General features: G+C 37.7%; 1 protein-coding gene across 1 annotated transcript in view; it reads right to left on the bottom strand.

The window, feature by feature from the left end:
• Positions 1–241: 241 nt before the first annotated feature.
• Positions 242–13013, bottom strand: part of LOC126416100 (polypeptide N-acetylgalactosaminyltransferase 35A) — a 162173-nt gene continuing 149401 nt past the window's right edge. Inside the window, exon 13 of the mRNA XM_050083599.1 lies at positions 242–422. Coding sequence (XP_049939556.1) covers position 422 — 1 coding nt within the window. The 3' untranslated portion in view covers positions 242–421. The remainder of the gene's footprint in view (positions 423–13013) is intronic.

Raw genomic sequence — 13013 nt, 5'->3', positions numbered from 1 at the left:
CTCATATGACTGTAACAAAGCTGGATTAACCATCTTGTGTGTGGTATCACTGATGGAGTAGTTATCTTAAAATGCTTTCTTATCTTTCTTTCTATGCAGGACACTGCTCTCAATCAACACTGAGCTCTTTTCTCTATTTGATACAAAAAGAAAGGACTTGTCTCCTTTTCTTGTACTGTCAGTAAAAACTGTAATAGAGTAGAGGGGAGCGTACAATGATAGAGATGAAATACTCAAGATATCTGTTAAGAAAAATATATTATTCCATTTACAACAAAAGCAAATAACAAAAAAGTTAAATTAATAACAAGACATATGCAGGTACAACTGACTGTGCTTGGCCTGCATATCCAAAATTTGAGTATTTTTTTGTGAGATTTAATAATCACTATCTCGAGGCTTTTTGTTGCTTCCAGTTGTTTCTGTAACAGGCAGAGAAAAGACTTGGATAAATATATACATCTGAAGCTTTTTTTTTTTCAAATACACTGCAAAACTTCACATTTATTTCAAAAATATCTGTGCTGGAGGTATTCTGTTTTTGCAGACCTGTTACATTATATCCACTTTTTTAGTTGAGAGCACTGTTGGCTTTCAAATTACTGAAGCTTAATATTTGACAGAAAATACACAGCATGTACACAAGTTATATGAAAAGAAAGGTCTGAATTGCTATAGCTAACTGAAACTTACGTTACCATTGAAACATGCACGCGCTTTGACTCCCAACGTGCCTTGCTTGTCAAACGACGCCATCTGCATTGGTATTGTCATAGTATGCTGTTTACAGTGTCAGTTCAAAATGTTTGAAACAAGTGATCAGCCCACCAACTATGTAATACAGTCAGTCATTTAGTTTTTGACAGCAAGGAACATTACAGCAGTGGACAATAACTGAGAGAAAAGTGAGGCATATGGCCTCAACTGATAAAAGACAGCAATATGTATAAGTGGGTGGGAGCTTTCAAGGGAAAGTGGGAAAATGACAATGATGAACTGAACCAGGTTTATCACCAGTAATCTCAGACGATCTGGTCAAAGTCAAAGTTGCAATTTCACAAATTGTGCACATGCTGTGTTCCCAAGCTGCTTACTGAGATACACGAAATGGAAAAAATGGCTTGTGCTCTTGATTTTTTGGACTTTATGACAAAGGTGATAAATTTTTAGAGAACATTTTCACAGAGGATGAGATGCGGGTTTCTCACATGACTCCAATGGTTCAAATGACTCTGAGCACTATGGGACTTAATAGCTATGGTCATCAGTCCCCTCACATGACTCAAATTCTACACTTCAGTCAACGGAATGGTGTCACATGACATCACTACCAAAGTCAAGGCCAAGCACACAATGTCAACAAGCAAGATTATGGCAACCGTGTTTTGGGACAGTCAAGTTGATGCACCTAGGGACAACAAATGCAGTCACTTACTGTGCTACCCTGACTAAACTTCGAGGTGCAATACAGAATAAGTGACTTGGCCTTCTGATGTCTGGAGTTTTGCTGCTGCATGACATTGCCAGACCACATTCAGCCATCCACACCCAGAATATAATCAGATTTTTTGAATGGGAACAGATTGACACCCACCATACACTCCAGACTTGGCACTGAACTATTTTTACATGTTCCGCTACCTAAATGAGATTATAGGAGGCAAGCACTTCACAATAGGTGACGAGGTGAAAGAAACAGTTAAGATACTGTTTTTTCTCAAATGTGGCAGATGTCTATGACTTGGATAAAAAGCTTGAAGAACATTACAAAAGATGTTATGAAAACATGTACATTCATGAAGGGTGACTAAAATATTCTGGATCTACAGGGAGTGAACAAAAATATTGAAACACCAAAAACACAACATATTACGATGCCTAATGCAATGTAGGAAACCCAGTGGCATTCAAAACACTGTAAGTCATGTCAGGATGGTTAAATATAGGTCCTGTATAGTTTCCAGGGGAATCTTACACCATTCTTCCTGCAAAATAGTGGCCAGTTCAGGTAATGATTGAGATGAATAGCGATCATGCACACTTCTGTCCAAGGCAAACCATAAAAGCTCAACAACATTGAGATCTGCTGACTGTGGTGGCCAGGTGAGATGTAACAATTTGTCCTCGTGCTCACAAAACCAGACCAGGATGAAGTGAGCTATGTGAACATGACTTCATGTGAGGCCAATTCAGGGTGAAACATCAAGCTTTCGATGATTACCTCCATCATCTTCATCAGGTGCAACTGACTGCTGCTGTGGTGACATTATATAGCTCGTAGCCACCTTGTGATTGGTTGGTAAGTAAGTAGTGCTGTCACAGGCAGTTCTAATACCTGTGTTGGGGGTGCTACCGAGTTTGCTTTCAGGCACCACTGACAGTACGTTTGCCGTCATGGTGGAAGTTTTTCTCACACATTCTTATTTGTACAGCCTCTTTCATTACAGAATCCCAGTATGTAGGAGGATGGGACAGAACTTTTTGTTTCCTCAGACAATATTTTGTGTTTGTTTGTAAGTCTGTACCCAGCAACTGCAGATTTCTCGAGCTCTCGATTTTTAATATGCCACTGATATTCTGCACAGTGATCAGAAATGGTATGGATGGAATGATCAATGTAACTGCTTTTACCGTCACAAGGGAAGTTATGAGGCAGAGACTGTCCTAAACAGGGTATAGCTCTTATCTTCTTAGGAGGCTGAAAAATAAGTCTTATACCTCGTCTCTCCAGGCCTCTGCCTTTGCTGGATGTAGCAACACAGAAAGAAAGGTATACAATTGGTGGCTCATTGCATGAATGATCCAACATGTTCCTGTTCTTGAAGAACGCTGACTACATATTGTGTGAAACATAGGCGTTCTTTCAGAACACGGACTTCAGATGATTAATTTCAGAATCTAAATGGTCCTCATCATAAACAATCTTTGCTTGGTGTATCAATGTATTTAAAACTGCTCTCTTGTGGACTGCACGATGAAAACTCTGGGTCCTGAGATATAAATCAGTGTGCATTGGCTTGCAGTGCACTGAGTGGCAAGATGTTCATCCGACTTTGTTGTACCTAAACATCTAAACATGGCAGCCTTCCTTCCTCCCCCTTCTTGACAGTGAGCTGGATGTTTGGGTGCATGGTGTTCATATGTTCAAGGAAGTGCTAAAGAGCTTCTACTCCATTTGGCCAGACTATAAATGTGTCGTCAACACAAATCAACACCATTATTACTGCCTCACAGGTATGATCTCATGTACAATTCATGTGTAAATAAGTTGATCCGAAAAACAAACATTAAAATGAAACAAATGTGTGCTCGTTTTGGCAAATGTAAAATATTAGATATAGGCAAACTGAAAAGAAGCCTACATACCAGACATGGTATGCACCTAAATTTTGAAGGCAAAAAATTCTTGTGTGACAAAATATGGGAAATTATCAAAGAAAAAGACGATTTAAACAGAATTCTCAGTCACAAGGTAGACAATGATGTTTTTCTTAGAGGAAAGCATAATAAATTATCCCTTGCATATCATAATGTCCATTATGTAACTAATAAAACAGAGCATCTGAGTATTTACCTAAATGAAACTAAGCCACACCTCTTCCTAGCGAGTGAATTTGGATGCAAGGAAGGGGAAGCATATGGTTGATGATGATGATGATGAGTCCCACACTTCTTTACAGAGCGTAGGGGAGCGACGCGGGAGACCCGCGCTGCCTTACTAGGCAAGGTCATAGTGGAGGTGGTTAAAGGCTAAAAAATTACAAACTTATAAACTTGTACTGCAGAAAGACACACAAAAGTGGTGGGGTAGGCATTTAAAGTAGAAATGATGTAAAATGCGAAAAAGTTAAATGGATAGATGATCTGAGTACTGAAATGGTATTTGAGGTTGCAGCAGCAAACCTGAAGTATGGAAACAACAGCCTTATTATTGCAGCACTGTATAGGTCACCTGGAAGTAACACAAGAGTTTCTAAATTGCCTAGATGACATGCTGGAGTGGACAGCAATGTATAAAAAACTCTTGTTGCTTGTTGGAGACATCAACATAGACTCATTAAACAATAGTGTTAGCTATTTGTGCTATATGGATGTATTACAGTGTTATAACTTTAAACGAATGAACTCAGAACCTACAAGAGTCACTGCAAATACAAAGACATGTATGTACCATGTTCTCACAAATGTAGGAAAAGAGAAAGTAAATGTAAACACCTTAGAAAACTACATTTGTGATCACAGAGCCCTTACTATGGAAATTGATGCAGGGAACGTAGATGTAACTGAAAGTGATACAGCTATATATAAAAGAAAATTTAATTATTCTAAACTTAAGATGGCACTAGGGAATGAAAAATGGGAACCAGTGTACAATGCAACTGAAATGAATAAAAATTGGGAATATTTCTATAAGATATTCAGTAACACTTTAAATGAAACCTGTCCTTTAGTTAAAAAAGTAAATAAAGCTGTAAACCATAAAGTTGAGAATCTCCCTTCTGAAATTATTGAAGTGAGGGTGAAAATGAAAGATTGCTATATACTTTTTAGAGATACTAAACTACAATATTTCTCAACAAAATATAAACTGCTCAGAAAAACATACAGAGTGTCCTTGACTAACCTAAAAGCACAGAAATATACCTCTGAAATAAGGAACTCTAGCTGTATCAGTAAAACTGCCTGGAAAATAATGCATAAAGAAAGTGGGAAACAGAATTCCTATGAACACAGCAACATAACATTAAAAGAAAATGGTGAAGAAATAAATGACCCAAAAGAAGTGTGTGAGAAATTTATACAAAAGTTCAGTACAGTTGGTACAAATGAAACTCATGTCAAGCCACAAAATTTTAGTCTCGGAAAATCTAGCCAGTCCATTTATATCCACGGCATTACTGAGAGGGACGTCCTAGCAATCATATCAGCACTTCGACCAAAAATGTCTTATGGCTGGGATGACATTTCACCTAAACTGCTAAAGGAATGCAGGGATGAATTAGTGAAACCCTTGACTCACTTGATAAATACCTCCCTCAGAAATGGAGTATTCCCTGACCTTTTGAAAATTACTGAAATTATACCAGTCCATAGAAAGGGATTAAAAACTGACACTAAAAACTACAGGCCAATATTACTAACCTCAGAACTAGGCAAATTGTTAGAGAGAGTAATACTAAATCAAGTTGAATCATATTTCACCAAACACAATCTGTTAAACAACCTACAACATGGATTTAGAAAAGGGAGATCTACTACAACAGCAGTAGCATCTTTTATACATGAAATATCAAATAAGCTGGACAAAAGTTACAAGGTAACAGGCACTCTCCTAGATATGAGTAAAGCCTTTGATACTGTGAATCATACCATTCTTCTGTGTAAGCTAGAAGAGTATGGGTTGAGAGGACTAGCCTTGAAACTACTTACCTCCTATTTGAAAGACAGGAAACAGTGTGTAAAGCTAACTTACCAAAATAATAAGCAGCTCCTAACAACCAAATCAAACTTCAGGACACTTCACTTCAATGTGGCGTGCCTCAAGGAAGCATACTAGGGGCTTTTCTGTTCCTTGTATATGTAAATAACTTATTTGAACCCCAAAATTGCATGGTTGTAAGCTATGGTGATGACATATCCTTCATCAGCTGTGGCAGTGATATGCAGTCTGCAGCTAAGAGTACCGAGATCTGTTTCAATACTCTGTCCGCATACCTTACAGCAAACAAGCTTCTTGTAAATAAAGACAAAACGGTAATAATGAAGTTCATCCACAGTTATAATGCTGCCATAACTGATACTGTATTTACATCCCCATTGGGTCTTGCATATGCAAATTTACATAAATTTTTGGGCATCGTTGTTGATGAACACTTATCATGGAAAGACCATGTAGATAATATTTGCAAGAAAATCAGTAGAAATGTGTATCTACTGAAATAGGTCTCAGCCTTCTTGGACCATGATACTTTACGGCAAATATATTTTGGGTTAATTCATCCGCACCTTCAGTATGGTATTGAGATATGGGGTGGGGCATCAGCAGTTCATATAGATAGACTTTATAGATTACAAAAAAAGGCAGTAAGAATGGTAGCCAAGGTAAAGAAGAGAGAGCCTTGTAGAGACATCTTTAGAAAATATAAAATTCTTATGGTGTACTCCATGTATATACTGCAGACAGTCATGTTCGTGAAACAAAATCCTGAATTTAATATGAGAAACAGTAATGTACACAACTATGATACACGGGGAAGGGAAAATTTTCATCGAATTGTGACCAATAAAAAGGCAACAGACCACAGCCCACACACAATGGGAGCAATTTTCTACAATGCACTACCCTGTGAACTCAAGAAAGTAAATCTAAATATGCTAAAGAGTAGACTGAAGCAATTATTAATAGAGAAGTGTTGTTACTGTATAGAGGACTTTAAGTTGTAGTGCCATCTTGGAAAACAGTGTATATAGACAATGTCTTCGGTCTATCAGTGGTATGAAAGAATGTAATTATACACTGTATTATGTGTACTGTACTATTATAAATATAAGCTAAATTGTGTTACACTATAGAGGAATCTACTTGTAGTGCCCTTTTGAAAAATAATGTGTGCAGACATGTGTCTGACTCATATGTTGTTATGAAAGAATGTAAATATTTTGCTGTATATGTGTAATGTAATCTAAATTTTCCTGACAATGTCTGAAAACTTTTTTTATATGAACAGAAAATAAATAAATAAATTAATTAATTAATTAAAAGAAGATGGGTGAAGGGGAGCCAGATTTAATGCACACTCCTCAAAATGTTCTGTAAAACGTTGGTCACTGCTGGAAACAACAGAGAACCCACGGCCTCTCAGTCCATCATTTCACAAAATTTACCATCATACAAGTAGGTGGTCATCATAACACGTCGAAACAACTTTGCTGTTTGAGGAGTAAGATGCTCTGCCATCAGTTTCAACGTGTTCTTCAAGGAAGTTTTGTAAGTAGTGAGACCGTATCAAGGTTGACTAAAATATCATGTAGACGAATCTAATCTGTTTAATTTTCTCAGTGAACAGCTGAGAGTTTTTGATTGATGTTCACAGTGGCCAACTATCAGAGTCATCAACTTAGTTATGTATTTTACTAGCCTGTAAGGAGGAGAGCCAATAGCGCTAACAGCTGGTCTCGAAGGAATGGCTTCCTTGTGGACTTTAGGTAAACCTTACAACCTGGGAAGTATAAGAGCTCGAGCTCTTAAGATTTCTCATGACATTTTCTCGTAAACTGGAATTCTTTAGAAGCTCCACTGTCTTCCTGCTGTATGACAGAGTTGGGTCTTGTTTTCGGCATTTGTACATGCAGTCCTCCAACAATGATGCCACTTTGATTTTGATATTCAGTGGTATTAAGAACAACCATGACATTTCTCTTGTCTGCCGGAAGGATCACAAGATCTTAATCTCTCTGCAATGCACAGAGCCCCACAGTCTCTGCTCTGCTGATGTTAGATTTGGGTGGTCTACCAAAAGGTGTAATCAAAAATCTAAAAGACAAGTTCCTAGGCTGTACCTATATTGATTTGTCAAACTGTGAACATTATGCTGATTATATATGCTGTCTACTTTGTATTCTAATATTTAGGTAATTTGCTAGTGTCAATCAAATATAATGAGACTGCAGTGCTGTGTGTCATTTTTAATGTCAAACTATTTTGTATAAAATATTATCAGACTTATTGCCGTGTCAATTCAGGGTAAAACCTCAAGCTTTTGATGATTATCTCAATCGTCTTCATCAGGAGCAACTGACTGTCAAAATTGGTGCTGTGGTGGCCTTATATAGTCCATAGACAGCTTCCGATTGGCTGGTAATTATGCAGTACTGTCACAGATGGTTTCAACATCTGCATTACTGGCACCACTGCTCCCATCGTAGCGTAAACTTTGCGACAAACACCTCTGCCTTTTCTCTGCACTCAGAACTTGCTTCAATCAAGAACTTGCTTAATATGTTCAAGGAAGCCCTTAAGAGCTTTTATGCCACTGGCCAGTCCATAAACATGTTGTCAATGTAGTGATTAACAGAAGATGGATGAAGGGGAGCCAGAGTTAATACATGCTCCTCAAAATGTTCCATAAAAAAAGTTGACCATGGCTGGAAACAACAGAGAACCCACAGCCATTCGACCCATCATTTCATAAAATTTACTGCCCTACAAGGAGGAGGTGGACGTCATAACGCATCAAAAAAACTTTGCGCTTCAGGAGGAAAATGCTCTGCCATCAGTTTCAGTGTGTCCTCCAAAGGAATTTTTGTAAATGGTGAGATGACATCCAGGCCGACTAAAATATTGTTTGGGTCAACTCTAATCTGTTTAATTTTCTCAACAAACATCTGATAGTTTCTGATGTGATGTTTGCAATGGCCAACTATCAGAATCAAATTAGTTAAATATTTGGCCAGCCTGTAGGTACAATAACTTTCTTAAACATATGAACAGCATGCACCCAAACATCCAGTTCACTGTTGAGATAGAAAACGGAAGGAAGGCAGCCATTTTTAGATACAGAAGCACACCGATTTGTATCTTAGTGCCCACAGTTTTCTTCATCTGATCCAGAAGAGTGCAATTTCATATCAATGGTACACAGAGCAAAACCTGTTTCTGATGACCACTTGACCTCAAGAATTAATCATCCAAAGTATATGTTTATTTATTTATATAATAGAGGGAAACATTCCACGTGGGAAAAATATATCTAAAAACAAAGATGATGAGACTTACGAAACAAAAGCGCTGGCAGGTTGATAGACACACAAACAAACACAAACATACACACAAAATTCAAGCTTTCGCAACAAACAGTTGCTTCATCAGGAAAGAGGGAAGGAGAGGGAAAGACGAAAGGATGTGGGTTTTAAGGGAGAGGGTAAGGAGTCATTCCAATCCCGGGAGCGGAAAGACTTACCTTAGGGGGAAAAAAGGACAGGTATACACTCGCACACACGCACATATCCATCCGCACGTACACAGACACAAGCAGACATTTGTAAAGGCAAAGAGGCTCTTTCCTTCTCCTTCCCTCTTTCCTGATGAAGCAACCGTTTGTTGCGAAAGCTTGAATTTTGTGTGTATGTTTGTGTTTGTTTGTGTGTCTATCGACCTGCCAGTGCTTTTGTTCGGTAAGTCTCATCATCTTTGGTTTTAGATATGTTTATTTATTTAGATTTTTTACATGAAGTCATCAATATTATGGCTTTTGCAAACATCAAGTACAGTTACAAACATAAAATACATTTAGATCTTAGCCTTACAGGTAGTAATTAAACAGTAAATTGATGCTTGTCAAAGTACATTACATCTTACACATATTAATACAGCCAATTATTTTTTATACATTATTTTACAGCTCTTAAACTTAACCATTTAAAATTTGTGAGCGAGTAGAGATGCTTTTCAATTAAGAATTCTTTTAGTTTTGATTTGAATTGCTTTTTATTACTGTTTTTCATGGACACTGGCAGTTTATTAGACCATATCAGTCCATTAGTATATGGACTCTGGTCTGTCATTTTTAATCTTGTTCTTTGTCCGTAGTAATTCTCTTTGGACCTGGTGTTGTGGTCATGTAGGTTAGGTTAACGTTGTTTAACGTCCCGTCGACAACGAGGTCATTAGAGACGGAGTGCTAGCTCGGGTTAGGAAAGGATGGGGAAGGAAATCGGCCGTGCCCTTTGAAAGGAACCATCCCAGCATTTGCCTGAAACGATTTAGGGAAATCACGGAAAACCTAAATCAGGATGGCTGGAGACGGGATTGAACCATCGTCCTCACGAATGCGAGTCCAGTGTGCTAACCACTGCGCCACCTCGCTCGGTTTGTGGTCATGTATATCACTACATTTAGTTACTTCAGTTTTCTGTGAGACAAAGAAAGTAATTAATTTATAAAGATACAAAAAGTATATGGTGAAGTACTTGTGTTGTCTGAAAACATCATGGCAAGAGTCTTTATAGTCTAGCCCACGTATAATCCTTAACCCTCTTTTTTGTAGCAATAATACAGTAGCTAAGATGGGGATAGATTGTTCCATAATACACAGTTTTAAGCATATGGGTGGGCACCATTTTGGACAGTTGGCTGAGAAGATACAGCTCATTGCTGACTTTTTTATATACAGCGTTAATTTGGCTAATCCATCAGAGGTTTGAGTCCAGATGGATCCCTAGAAATTTACATTTGTTTGCTTCCTCTGCCACTATGCGGCATACCTCATTTATGCATGAATGGTGTGAGCTGCCAGTTGTAAATATTAGCAATTGGGATTTATTTACATTCACTTTTAATCCTCGTGCATGAAAATGTGAACTTAATTCTAGTATCCCATTACTTGCTACAAACTTCAGTTCCTCACAATCTTTACCATGAAATAAAACTGAGGTGTCATCAGCATAATTTACAATATGTGAGTTAACGGGCCATACAACATCATTAATTTATGCTAAAAAGAGGAAAGGTCCAAGAATTGAGCCTTGAGAGACTCCCTATGTCACTGTTTCACTCGTGGATTTAAAGGTTAAGATGTAGTTGTCAATTTGATGTGTAAGTTTGGTACACTGTTTCAGATTCACCTGATAGATGGATGGAAGTTTCATTGATGCATTACTGATATTGTATGCCTGCAGTTTTTTTTTAAGAGAAGCTCATGGTTTACTGAGTCAAAAGCTTTGCTCTGGTCAAGGGATATTCTGGGTGTGTGCATACCCCTTTCTATATTGCTATATATTTCATGGAAGAAACTGGTAACAGCAGTGGCTGTGCTTAGGTCTTTCCTAAACCCATGCTGCAATTCGGTAAGCATTTTGTGTCTTGAGAAAAATGTTGTGAGTTGTGATAGGATAACCGTTTCAAATATTTTACTGAAGGTAGGGATTAGTGATATCGTTCTATAATTTGCAACTTCTTATTTGCTTCCCTTATTATGGGTTGGCTGAATTACACTTATTTTTAAGGCATCTGAGTATATGTTTTCATTAATACTACAGTTCATAAAATAGGTAAGGGGTTTACTTATTTCATTGGAACATTTCTTTAACACCACACTTGAGATACCATCCCATCCAGATGGAAGCTTGTTCTATAGAGTTTGTATTGTGTTAAATATTTCCTGTTTATTCACTTCCATAAACTTGAGCTTTATACCGTCTGTCACATCATTTGGTGTGCCAGCTTGTATATCTATAATAGGGGCTGGTTGGTCAAAAGGAGAGATAAAATGCTTACTGAATAAATTACATACTTCATTTGGATCTTGCACTAGATGGCCCTCATGTTTAATACTAACTGGTTCACTCTGTCCCTTGTTGGTGCCTTTACAATGTTTATTGATTAGTCTTCAGGATGCCTTAGCTATGTTGGCTGAACGCTCTATTGCATCAATGTTTATCTGTTTCCTCAAGTGTAAACGGTCTGTCATAAAAGTTTTTTTGGATTGATTGTACTTTTCCTTAAATATATGTAGCTTTGTTTTCTTATATAAAAAGTCAAGATCATATATATTCTGACTAAACTTAATCAGCCTAGGTGTACGTTTCAGCCTAGAATTACTTTTGAGACGAGAGTTGGTTCATACCCTTGTTATTTCTTTGAGAGGGCAGCAGCAGTCGAAATGCCTCAGCACTGTCCTATACAATTTTTCCCATTTGTTTTCTGACCCTCAAGTTTGGTAAATAATGTCCCGTTTCTCCCCTGCTAGCTTAGTTTTGAAGACACTGATGTTGGTGCTATTCAGGATGCACTTCTTCTCAGCTATCTTAGTTGCTGTTGGTACAGCAAACCTTAAATATTCTAACACCTGACAATAGTCATCTGAGTAATGAAAATCAACACTTTGAAAGTTAACACCGTCTTTTACATTTTTATTGACTATTACTTAATCTGTCTTACTGGAACTTAGCTCTGTTACTCTAGTGTCAGAGTTCACTATATTTGTGAGATTATACGAGTTTAATGTATCTGTTATTTTCAAATAGGTAAATTAAATGTAGATGTCGTGTGACTAGGGCCTCCCGTCAGGTAGGCTGTTCACCTGGTGCAAGTCTTTCGATTTGACGCCACTTCGGCGACTTGCATGTCAATGGGGATGAAACGATGATTATACTACAGGAGATTGCATCAATCTCTAAGCCTCCAACTACACTAAGGTCACTGGGACCTGTTTGTCTTAATTGTCCTGTTAAGTCTATCAAGATAGAACATACCAATAACTTTATATTTATCTAACCTACTTGAATGAGTGTTTACAATACCAGAGAAGGAAAGTTGCTACTCACCAAATAGCGGAGATGCTGAGTCGCGATACGCACAATTAAAAGATTCACACACTCATAGCTTTCGGCCATTTAAGGCCTTTGTCAGCAGTACACACACATACACACATGCACACACACACTCAACCAAACGCAACGTGTCTACTGCTGACAAAGGCCTTAAATGGCCTAAAGCTATGAGTGTGTGAATCTTTTTATTGTGCCTATCGCGACTCAGCATCTCCGCTATATGGGGACTAGCAACTTTCTTTCTCTGGGGTATTGTTACATTCCGTCCTGAATTTTCCACTGTTTGAATGAATGTTTATGTGGACCACAACAGCAGCCACTTCACTTGTTCCTTCTTTGAAGTATTGTTCAACAAATGAGATTTTCTTAAATGGAAGATTTTCATTTACAAATAATGCCACCCCACCCCCTTTGTGATGTTGCCTGCAGTAACTATCTGCTAACACATAAGCATCTAATTTGTAATACTCAATTTCATTGTCTTTTAGTCCATGTTCTGTAGTTACTAACTGGCGTGGTGAATTCTCATCCACAAATACTTGCAGCAAATTGAGTTTATTCCTAAGATACTGCACATTTAGACATATTATCCTGAAGGGCACTGATATTTTACAACACTTTGTGATATGGTTTTCTGAATCAGTTGAATTATTACACAAGTCTTTAACACTGCACTGTAATGA

The sequence above is a fragment of the Schistocerca serialis genome, chromosome 8 (assembly GCF_023864345.2).
Source record: "Schistocerca serialis cubense isolate TAMUIC-IGC-003099 chromosome 8, iqSchSeri2.2, whole genome shotgun sequence".
Lineage (NCBI taxonomy): Eukaryota > Metazoa > Arthropoda > Insecta > Orthoptera > Acrididae > Schistocerca > Schistocerca serialis.
Note: the sequence above shows the minus strand (reverse complement) of the source record. Positions and strands in the feature narration are given on the sequence as shown.